The sequence below is a fragment of the Phalacrocorax carbo genome, chromosome 7, assembly GCF_963921805.1.
Source record: "Phalacrocorax carbo chromosome 7, bPhaCar2.1, whole genome shotgun sequence".
Taxonomy (NCBI): Eukaryota; Metazoa; Chordata; class Aves; order Suliformes; family Phalacrocoracidae; genus Phalacrocorax; species Phalacrocorax carbo.
Window position 1 is genome coordinate 24850647 of NC_087519.1, and position 11409 is coordinate 24862055.

The following is an 11409-nucleotide window of genomic DNA, read 5'->3' on the forward strand; positions in this document are numbered from 1 at the left end:
TCTTCTCCCTAGTTACTAATGATAGGACGAGAGGAAATGGCCTCAAGTTGTATCAGGGGAGGTTTAGATTGGATATTAGGAAAAATATCTTTATTGAAAGAGTGGTCAGGCATTGGAACAGGCTGCCCAGAGAGGTGGTGGAGTCACCATCCCTGGGTATATTGAAAAACCGTGTAGACGTGGCACTTCGGGACATGGTTTAGGAGGCATAGTGTTAGGTTGATGGTTGGACTTGATGATCTTAGAGGTCTTTTCCAACCTTAATGATTCTATGAGCGCTGGACAGCAGTCTCCAGGCCAACTGTGCTTTCTGACATCCATGCAGCTTCAGCACACTGGCTCCCAGCTCCTCTTGGAGATGAGCATCCAGCTGCCCAGGCAGAGGGGCTTTCACCTGGCACCATGCCAGGCCCATGCACCTGCCCCAAATGTCTTTGGCACCAGCTACCAGTGCCAGGTCTGCTAGGGTGGGACTTTTCACCCCATATCAGTCACCCCTAGCCCAAAGCTTTGCTCACTGAGTGGCTCCTCTGGACAGGGACCTGCTCCTGGATCAGCCAGGAGCCAGCAACAGGCAGCCCACTTGTGTTCCAGCGTATGGATGGCAGAGAATGTGTCAGAGGATAGGCTTGATACAATGGACTGTGGGCACATATAGCAGGTGACTGGCACAGCATATTGAACAGGCATACGTGGCCTGTGACACCATCACAACACACTGTGATGCCCATGAGCGACGCTGACTCACAGAGCACAGCTCGCTGAGGCAGGGACTGTGACCGTGTCCCACCCCATAGCTCTGCCTTTGTGCAGACCATTCCAATGGCCACCTTCCTCCAGGGCAGCTGTCACTTGGCCAGGCGTCCTTCTGCAAGGCAGGTCCTTGGTCAAGGAGACCTGGCCAAGAGACCTGAGTGGTGCTGGAGGAGTCATGACTATGGCGCTGTGCCGTGCCAAGTCCCAGTGCAACGATCCTATGGCACAGGTCCTACTTGCCCAGGAGCAGGGATCTCACCTGCCAGGATAGTGTTGGGAACCATCAGCTATGGTGTCCTGGGAGACATGGGAACAGGGTCTGCATGGGTGCTTGCCAGTCTCAAAGGCTGGCATGCCTGAGGAGCAACCCTCCACCCCAGCACTAGCAAAGGGGGACCCCCCAAAATGAGGAGTGTGAGGCCACGGTGACTCTGCTGGTGGCACATTAACCGGACAAGAAGGAGGCCAGGGGCAGAGTCCAGGCTGGTGGGAGGAGCACCAAACCCCAGGGTCAGGGTCCACAGGGACACCAGACACTGCTGGCACGGGATGTACTGCACTGTGGTGCTGGGTGCTGCACAGGCAGCCTCCACTGCTCCTCTCCTCCGAGCGCGGCTCCTGGGGATGGCAAGGCGCACCATGGCCACTAGCCTGCTCCGCATCCCCCCACCCCAGGGGCTGCTACGGCCGCTGGCCGTGCCAGAGAGGCTGCTGCTTGGGCCGGGGCCCAGCAATGTGCCCCGCCGTATCCTGGCTGCAGGCAGCCAGCAGCTCCTGGGCCACATGCACCCCGAGGTGCTGCAGGTGAGCTGCTCCAGCCCAGCCTTCCTCCCCTCCCCACTTCTCCTTCATCCCTCACACGGGGGCTAGGACAGCTCTGCCAGGGTGAGGGGAGCAATGGAGGTACCAGTTGGTCCCCTGTCACCACAGGTGATGGATGAGATCAAGGCAGGCATCCAGTACGCATTCCAGACGCAGAACCGGCTGACCCTGGCCATAAGTGGCACCGGCCACTGTGCCATGGAGGCTGCCCTCCTCAACCTCCTGGAGCATGGTGACACCGCACTGGTGGCTGTCAACGGCATCTGGGGACAACGCGCTGCTGACATTGCCAGGAGGTTGGGTACGCTGGGGAGAGCCGGACAGCACCGGCAGGGCTCAGGGTACTGGGCTTGTGGGTGGGATGCCGGAAGGTGACCCCTGGCTTGCTGTCCCCACCCTGGTGGCAGTGGCCAGTGACACGGCTTCCACAGCTGGAGAGTGCTTCAGGTTTTTTCCAGGGTGATGTCCCTCCGCTTACAGTGGCTTTTCCACTGGGCAAATCCACATGAGGCCAGACCCCGGTGGGCAGCTGCGCTCCTGGTTCATGCATGACCGATTCCGTCAAGGAGCAAGTGGCTGCCCAGTGGGATTCATGCCCAAACCTCACTCTCCCTCTGCCCAAATCCCTCCCAGGAGCCAATGTCCATGAGCTGCTGAAGCCCCCGGGCGAGTACTTTGCTCTGTGGGACATCGAGGAGGTGAGTGCCAGCGACGGTGTGGGGTGGCGGGTGTGAGTCAGCCTCGGAGGCAGCCACTTTCCCCTCTGTTTCATGCAGGGCCTGGGAAAGCACAAGCCCTCGGTCCTTTTCATCACCCATGGCGAGTCCTCCACGGGGGTGCTGCAGCCACTGGAGGGGCTGGGCGAGCTGTGCCACCGGTCAGTGCACGAAGGGCACCCATGGGGGCTGGTGGCACCCCAAAGTCACCATCAGGGATTGGGGCATGGGGATTTACATGCCCAAGCTCTCCTCTGGCTCTGTTGTGCTGGAAGTGGTTGGTGCCAGTGAGACGCATGGTCTTGGGGGGACCAGGATGTCAGGGCTGCAGCAGGCAGAGGGGTGGCAAGAAGAGGTGGCAGGAGGAGGTGGCAGGGACACCGGGCTGAACTCTGTCCTCCCACAGGCATGGCTGCCTGCTGCTCGTGGATGCAGTGGCATCGCTCGGGGGAGCCCCCATCTTCATGGACCAACAGGGTAAGAGCCACAGTGCCATCACGAGCACCCAGGGGACAAGGGGATTCACATCTGGGCCAGGGAGGGAAGGCAGTGGGATCAGCCCCACCGCTCACATTTCAGGCTAGCAGCACTAGAAACTAGTCCTGCTGCAGCCACAGAACCTGTTCCCCTCGGGGGATCATCGGAAGTGCCAGGGTGTCCCTGAAGGCAAGACAAACACAAGCAGGACCTGCAGTGCATGCCACCCTGTGCTTCCCACCCACCACTTGCAACCAGGTTGGGATGGCTCAGCATGTTCCTGCTGGGAGCCCCCAGACCCTAATGTGCTGCCTCCCCTCTCGGGCAGAGATCGACGTCCTATACTCAGGGTCTCAGAAAGTCCTCAACGCTCCCCCTGGCAGCGCCCCCATCTCATTCAGTGAGCGAGCCAGGTAAGGGCAAGCCTGTCACACAGAGGGGAAAGGCAGTGGGGCTCGGGGGAGGCTGTCACCCCCACGCTTTGCCAGCCATCCGCTCCAGCCCCGCTCTGGAGAGCATGCCCAGCAGCAGCTCTGAGGGGTCAGAGCCTGGCCCATCTCTGGGCAGCAATGGGTGCTAGAGCCAACCTCTGTGCTCACTATGGGTGGGGGGGCCTCCCGCAGGACTGATCCCACCCCAGAGGCTGTGGGGTCAAGGTCCAGCTCCTCGCCAGCATTCTGCTTCACCAGGGAGAAGATGCTGAGGAGGAAGATGAAGCCCACATCCTTCTATCTGGACATGGGCTGGCTGGCAAACTACTGGGGCTGTGACGGGGAGCCACGAAGGTGAGGGCAGGCTGCCCCAGGACAGACAGCAGCAGCCTTCCCACCCACAGCCTTCATCCTGACTTGAGGGCTGCTGCCTGCCCTGCAGAACTCAGGCCCTGCCTCCCCATCACCCTGTCTGCTGGTTGCAAAGTGGCCCTGGGGTATTTGCATCCCCTCTGTACTGGATGCAGAGGAAGGAGGACGCCACATCCCAGTTCCCCCACACCTAGCTGCCCCTTTGGTTTTGCAGGTACCATCACACGGCACCGATCAACAGCTTCTTCAGCCTGCGGGAAGGCTTGGCCATGCTGGCAGAGCTGGTGAGCAGTGCTGGGCAGACAAGGGGGCAGCAGCAGTGCTGATGGGGTTTGGGGGAGTGGTGGGTGCCAGGGCCTTCTCCTTCCTCTCTGCCCACAGGGTCTGGAGAGCTCATGGGAGCGCCACCGAGCCAACTGCACCCAGCTGTGTCAGGGGCTGTGCAACCTGGGGCTTGAGCTCTTCGTGAAGGAGGAGGTGGGTGCAGGGCAAGCCCACCACCATGGTGCAGGGGCATTGTGAGAACATGGCCTGTGCAGCTGGAGGCCTGCCTGGGCAGCTTTTGATGCTGGAGAAGAAACTCCCCTGCAGTGATGCTCTCTCCTGGCAGGCTCATCAGGGGATAGGGCCATGGCCAGAAGCTGCAGATTTAACCCAGTTTCTCTTTTCCCCAGAAGGCAAGACTTCCCACCATTACCACTCTCAGGGTGCCTGAGGGCTATGACTGGAAGGAGATCACAGCCTTTCTCATGGACAAGCACGCCATTGAGATTGCTGGGGGCCTGGGCCCCTCGGTGGGCAAGGTGGGCAGCATCCTCCCCTCCCACTGCCCACAGCCAGGCACTGAACCTGGCTTCAGCCACATCCGTCAGTAGCATGTCTGATTAACTGGTGCTTTCTGGCTGCAAACAGCAAACATACAGCTGGATGCATCCTATCACCTATGCAGCAATGCTTAGCAGCTCCTAACCACACAAAATTTCTGTGCATAATTGAATAACTGTGCACATAAAATTAGCAGGGTGATACATCTTTCAAGGAAACACGTGTTATATAGGACGAAGCAGGGAGTTGTGCACATGCACTCATGCCTGGATGTGCACATGGCTGCTCTTCACGTACTCCCTGCTCTGCGTGGGAGCCTGCGCTCTGCCACCAGCTGCTCTGCTCACAGGGAGATGGCGCCAGGGCATGGCCACAAAGGTGGGTGCTGCAGGGCCATGCTCATGCTTCTCCTCCTAGGTCCTGCGAATCGGCCTCATGGGCTGCAACTCGACCAGTGGCAATGTGGACCGTGTACTGCATGCCCTGCAAGAGGCCCTTAGGCACTGCCGCCGCAGCAGACTGTGAACACCCCTGCAAAAAGGGGTCCAGACGGGGGGTGTGGCACTCACCCCCATGCCTGGCTGCAAGCAGCTGGCAGGCAGAGGGACTCTGCTGCGTCCCCAGGCAGGAAGCACTGCAACACCCAGCAACCCAGACCAGAGTGAGAAGAAGCTGGAAGAGCAGGGGACATGGAGGTGAGGGCTGCAGTTCAGCAAATATGGGACGTGGCTCAAAACCCCTTCTCCCAGTCCCCCTCACAGGGTCACTCCTCACCCTGATGGTCTGGCCCCCCAGCTCCTCCCCTTCCCCTGGCCCCAGGGCATGGCAGCCCACCACAACCTGACATGAGGGTTGGATGAAGGATCCAACCACAGGTCCCTTCCCCTCCCACCACTCTCACCCTCGGCCGTCCCTGCACCACAGCTCAGCAGCACAGGATACCATCTGGCCACCCCAGATTAGGTGCCCTGGGATGAAACACCTGCCCTGGCACCCAGCTTTACCAGGGGAGCTGAGAGGCTATGCATCCCCACCCAGCTGCAGCAGATGCGCGCTCACTCCCCAGTACCACCTTTCCTCAATAAAGCAACATGGCAGCATGCTGCTCCCTGGCCCTGTAGCTTGCCTTGCACCCCCCTGAGTTTCAAGACACCCAGATGGGGTAGAAGCAGGGTTCCACTCAGCTCTGCTGGGGGATTTCTTGCTGGATCTTGGAGAGGAGCTTGGGACATTGCTGAGTGGTGTGCACCATCCTAGATCTGGTACACCTGGAACTAAGCAGAGGCAGGTGGGGAGTGAGGGGAGAGGGCTCCCCGCTCTGCTTGAGCTCCGCACCCCAGCACTGACAGCCTCCCTCAGCCTCCACAGCAGGACTGGGCAGCACATCTCTGCCATCAGGCTGTCAGAGGCCGGAGGGCTCTGGGGGGCAAATTCCAGTGCATCCTAAGCTGCCCAGCCCAGGTGGTTTCTGAAGCTGCCTTGTGAGACCAGCCCAGGGTCTTGGGCCCCTGTTACCTGGCTGAGTAGGATGTCAAAGTAGGCTGTGTTCCAGTAGGACCTGTCCTCGGTGGGGAGCTGCAGGAGGGTTCAGGTGCCAGGGTCTGCCTGCCAGCTGTCAGTGCATGCAGAGAGGCCAAAACGGAAGTGGAGGAAGCATCAGGGGTCCCAGGCGAAGCTCTCCACCTTGGAGTAGAGGGAGGTGAGGGCTGAGGGCTCTCCTTGGAAGGTTCTCCTCTGGGTGCAGGAAGTGGGGCAGGTACTGGGTGGCCAGGCAGCGGAGAAGGATCACCAAGAGCCTGCAAACAGAGTCCTCCAGGTCCTGCCAGTCCTCTGGGGATGGGAAGATCTCTGTGCTCCACAGCAGCACCATCTGTAGGGAGGGAGAGAAGAGTGTGGGACTGACACTCCCCACAAAGGCTGTGCCTTCACACCCTGCAGGTCACTGTGCAACCACCTGTGGGGCTGAGCCCTCAACATGGACATCACATCTTCAGCAGCCTAGGGCTGCACAGGCTCTCAGAGCTGCTGCTTCAGCTGCTGCAGGTGCAGCTGATACCCCACCACCCCTTAGTTTTGAACCTTTGCTTCACTCCACTAAAAGCCCCTGTCTCAGTGACCCTTTGCTTCACTCCACTGAAACCCCTCATCTCAGCTCCAAGGCAAAGAGCGTGGCTCTGATGCCTTTTGGTGACATGGCGAAATGGGCAACACATGCAGTGGGATGGAGCAGAAAATGCTTTTCTGAAGTACAGATGCATACTGTGCTCTTTATTTAAAACAAACAAACAAACAAACAAAACTCAAAAAATTAATCATCAAAGAATGCAACATAAAGCAAAACCCACAGGGTTTGGGTTACTTGAAGCTGGAACCATTCTCTCAGCAGAAGATGACTTTGCCTCCTTCCCCACCCTGGCCTGGAGAGCTGCTACAAGGCAGGACACACCTGGATTGTGCCAACAGGTGCTGTCGCCAGCATGGCTCCTTTCCCGATCAGCTTCACCAGCTGGCATGGGTCCAGAGTGCCAAAACAGGTTGGGTGGGGAAAGAGGGTTTTGTCAGAGGAAACACCACCCTCAGCCCTGCATGGGCACCTCCCGGCATGCCAGGGCACAGGACAACCTCTGGCATGGCGGGCACAGCAACGCAATCCCCAGCAGCATGGCCCCTGCAGGCACAGGCAGCCTGTGCCAGGGGATGCCTGGCACATCACCACAGAGCTCAGGGTGTTTCAGGGTGGAGGTTGCTGGTTCAATCCAGCAAGTGCCTGCAATTTGCAAGGAAGAAGGATCAAAACCCTCTAACCATGGCCAGCAGTGTGCATCCTTTCTGGACACAGCCATGGGCTGGTACATCCCAAAGTGCTGCAGGCACTTGGGTTTGTTGCTTTGGTTCTTCCTCCATCAGCAACTCAGCCACAGTAGAGTGCAGGGGAGCAGCCTTGGCTCTGGCTGCCCAGAGAGCCATGGTCCTACCAGCAGAACCTAACTACCTTCAGGTGGTTGAAGGTGAGACCACCTTTCCCACCCTCCTCTCCCCAGTCCTGGCTGTGGATGTGGTCGAGAAGGCAAAGGCTGTCCAGACAGGTTCCATTCAGTGTGTCCACTGCCTGGAGCAGCTTCAGGATGGGGAGGTGAGTAGAGGAACTGGTGAGAGAAAATTGGGTCTGGTCAGAGCGACGATGGAGACCTGCATCCTCCCAGTTGAGGAGAGGATATCTGCAGTGATCCAGCACATGTAGGGATTCCACCCCCCCCCCCAGCCATCCACATCACCCCAGGCACATAGCATCCTGGACCCATCACCCACACCCACCTCTGGTGAAGAGGGACCAGGGAGATTTGTAGCATGACAGGGATGCTGCTGAGCAGCTCCTGCCTTCCCAGGAGGGACAAGGAGGCAAAGTGGGGTTGTGCTCCCCTACATGCAGCTGGGAGAGCTGCAGGCTGCCCCAGAGGGGTGGCTGGATTGGACCCCAAGGAGGGGCCAAGCATCCGGCTGGACCACATTGTGCCCAAAATAAACCTGGGCTGGTCCAGCCGGATGCTTGGCCCCTCCTTGGGGCTGGGTAGGTTTGCTGGCACGTAAGATGTGTCTCCCCAGCCTCCTCTCACCCTCAGCCTGCCCTGGGAGGTACCTCATCACCCTGCTGCTGCCAGATGCCCAGGCTCCCAAAGCCCAAGCAGGGATCTGAGAGATGCCACCCTCCATGAGGCCGGGGTTCAGCTCCTGCAAAAAATTTGGAGGGGGCTCCTTCAGTTGCATCCCCCCTGCTTTCCTTGAGTTGCCTTAAATTTGGCTGAGGTTTTTCCCCCAACGCAGGGCAGTAGATTTGGGCATCACAAGGGGGTGACTTCACTCCCTGTGGACATGTCCCTCCACCTTCCCATCCCCTTTTTGCCTACACCCAGCAGTGCTGCCAGCCAGGTGGGATCCCTGAGGCAGGGTCACCCCACTATGGACGCAGTCAAGCCACTCACCTCCAGCAGTGGGGAGAGGCAGGGATAAAGTGGGCCTCTTCTGTGGCCGTACAGAGGCTGCCTTTAGGGAAGCCCCTATCGCTCTGACCCCCCTTGAACTGGAGCAGATCCTGCTGCCTCCTCACCACAGGGATGATGTCAAAGCAGATGGTCTTCCAGCCACCACAGATCAGCAGGGAGATCTCCATAGCATCTTCCCGCAGATTTTCGGCACCAAGGTCACCTAGACGCGGAGGGTTTGGTTGCAGTTAGGAGGTTACTGCAGCCAGTCCCGCAAGCTGAACTGGGTATGTGCCGCAACACCCTTGGGCAAGTCCCACCCCACACGACTCATCCCTTTCCAATGCTGCGGTTTGGCTGAGGTTCGCTGGCGAAAGCCATTCTCCACATCCCACTGGGGTGGTTTTCGGGAATGAGCATTGCTCCAGCAGGGCTCAGGGCCAGGCCAGTGGGGGTGGGCACAGCAGGAAGCCCCAAACGGCTGAACGGGGCCATGCTGCTGGGTAGCTGAACAGTGCCAAGAAAAACAATGTGGTCCAAGAAAAATGGACCAGGAAAGGTCTCAGGTTGTGGGGGCAGAGGAAGATGAAAGGCTCAGGCTTGGCTGAGGAGGAAGGAGGGAATGGTGGGCTTGCTGGGGTTGGGCTAGGAGGCTTTCAGACCTGCTGGTCCTCTCACATCACCTTTACGTCAGGGCTGAGATTTACTTCAAGAAGCACCTTTGGAGAAGGAAATGCGTGAAGAAGCTGATGGAACCCCTCAGGGCATTCCCAGGGTCATTTCCTCACTCTGTCCTTCCCGTGGACGCTGCTCCCAGCTGGGGCCCATACGTGCACAGGGTCAGACCCATGCCCCAAGGTCCCAGTCCAGCCCTGATACACTTCCAGCTTACCCTCTAAAAAGCCTCCTCCAGGGAGCAAGGGGCACTCAGAGGCCAGGAGAGATGGGGGGAATGAGGCTAGAATGAGCCAAGCATACCAAGTCCCTCAGCAAACCTTCCCAGGGAACTAATGGCAGGGGTGGGTGAATCCTGTGTGAAGGTGCCACCTACCAAGGAGGGTGCCATCAGCCAAGGGTGGAAATGCCCAAGGATGACTCTGCTGCCATGGGATGGCAAGGAGTAGTTTGCATCTCCCCTTCCTTAGCTGAAGGCAAAGCCTGTCCCAGCACACAGCAAGGCACTCGCATGCTCATGCAGGCTTTGGGCGGGCCACACACCTGGGGACTTATGCCCCAGCCTGTTTGAGCAGGGACCACCGCTGAGCTGGGCTCCCTAGCTATGCTGGAGGCAGCTCCCAGCCTGGGAAGCACCACACCAGCGTACACACCTGGCTGAAGGAGGAAGCAGCGTTGGCAGTGCACGATGGCTGAAACAAGGAGCTTTTTCAGGTGCTGGAGGACTTTGCCTGGAACCAGGCACGCCGCACCACCTCCCCGCTCCATCACACCCATGGCGCTGGTCCAGTCCTCCATGTCAGTCCATGGAGAGGGCACTTCCAGACAGCAGGTGCCCAGCCCCAGACAGTGCCCAGCTGGGGTGTCCCCAGGCCAGCATGACAGCACCTGCAGGGCATCGCCATCAATCCGCAGGGGGACCTCCAGAGTGACAGCATCCTCAAAGGAGCGGGGCTCCCTGGTGTGGACATCTTCCAGCAGGGTCAGCAGAATGTCCTCAGCCTGCTGGAAATGCTCCAGCCACTGCCTCTCGCAGGACACAATCACCCCAAGGTAGCTGTGCCAGTGGGACATGCTGGCTGCCATGGCAGCTCTGCTGCCATCCCAAAACTGCTCTGAGCAGGAGTAAAAAATATGTGGGCAGGGAGGGTAGGGCTGGGAGCTGGCAGAGGGCAGGCAGAGGGAAGCCACGGCTGGGCATTGGCAAGAACCACTGCTGGGGTGAGCACCAGGGAATGCTGCTGGGCACACGGTGTCTACTTGGGCAGACCCAGGGCAGGGGACCGAGTCACACCGTAGGTCCCCCAGCACTCCAGCAGGAAGACAAGGGATGCTCAGCCAGCAGGTCACACCAGAATGATGCTGTGGTCTCCCACGCCTCTCCCAGCACTGGAGCTGCAGGCCAGCAGCATCTCCTCATAGCCAGTGCCAGATGAAGGCAAACCACCTCCCTCCCACCCTGGCCCAGCTCAGCTCTGCAGGCCTAGCTGCCTGGGGCTGGTGGGGCGGGTCTGCTCTGAACTTGTGTTGTGCTCATGGGAGCTGGGCGCAGGCTTATGCTGGAGCCGGGCTGTGCTGCAGTGGCTGTGGAAGGGCTGCGGGACCCCACACCCACCATGCAGGTGCTCAGTGCAGCCCTACAGGCCCAGCCCCAGGCCCAGCCTGCAGCTCCATCAGGCTCAAGCTTGCCAGATGCCGGCAGCCCCCAGCGCCCCTCGGTTGGGCAGAGCCCCCTGGACCCAGTCCTGTACCTGGCCCACAGCTCGCTCGGGCCCAGGCTCACCCACTATGGGAAACTCCCAAAGCCCCTTGGCTGAGCAGATTCCCTAGGCCAAGCTCCTGCCGAAGCCCGCACTACCCCACCGCCATGTGGGGGAGACCGCGGGCCCACCACGGCCCCACGCGTGAGCCCGCCCACCAGTTAGGCCCCGGCCCCACTCAGATAGGCCCCGCCCCTGACGTGGGCCCCCTCCGTTACCCCGGCAACGGCATCCGAGCCACGCCCGAAGCGCGCGGCGGTGCGGTCGCCATGGCGGCGGGGCTGGGCCTCATGGAGCGTCGCCACGGCGGGGACGGGCAAAGCGGCGCTTTCGGCCCCAAAACCGGCAGGCAGCAGGATGGGAGCAGGCTGTGGTGCCAGAGGTGGCAGTCCCCAGCTGGGCTCCACTCCGCCAGGAGCAGCAGGTGTTGCTGAGGCAAGGACTGTGTTTTGGGTCCGTGCTCTGACCCGAGCAGGTCTTGGTCGTCTTCTGCCTCCCAAGAGCTTCCTGGGACAGGCTTAGCCCCTGGGCTGCCCTGCGTTAGGACAGCCCCAGCCACAGCAGAGCAGAGACTGGCTGTGGTTTCCGCACAGCC

General features: G+C 59.9%; 2 protein-coding genes across 3 annotated transcripts; one reads left to right on the forward strand and one right to left on the reverse strand.

Annotated features, from left to right (window-relative positions):
• Positions 1-1261: 1261 nt before the first annotated feature.
• Positions 1262-5499, forward strand: AGXT (alanine--glyoxylate aminotransferase). Of its 2 annotated transcripts, none has more exons than XM_064457008.1 (11): positions 1262-1560; positions 1687-1879; positions 2212-2276; positions 2355-2455; positions 2701-2771; positions 3100-3184; positions 3461-3556; positions 3789-3858; positions 3956-4051; positions 4249-4377; positions 4817-5499. In XM_064457008.1, the coding sequence occupies exons 1-11, from the start codon at positions 1306-1308 to the stop codon at positions 4922-4924; spliced, it is 1269 nt and encodes a 422-aa protein (XP_064313078.1). In that variant the 5' UTR covers positions 1262-1305; the 3' UTR covers positions 4925-5499. The 2 variants fall into 2 exon arrangements, with proteins under 2 accessions (XP_064313078.1, XP_064313079.1); XM_064457009.1 differs by having other exon boundaries at positions 4252-4377.
• An 80-nt stretch (positions 5500-5579) lies between these two features.
• On the reverse strand, positions 5580-10150 carry MAB21L4 (mab-21 like 4). The gene is given in 7 exon segments (XM_064457010.1): positions 5580-5621; positions 5623-5673; positions 5915-6125; positions 6127-6269; positions 7392-7545; positions 8380-8602; positions 9708-10150. Coding segments are annotated over 7 exon segments (1257 nt in total). The 5' UTR covers positions 10141-10150.
• Between the last annotated feature and the right edge of the window lie 1259 nt (positions 10151-11409).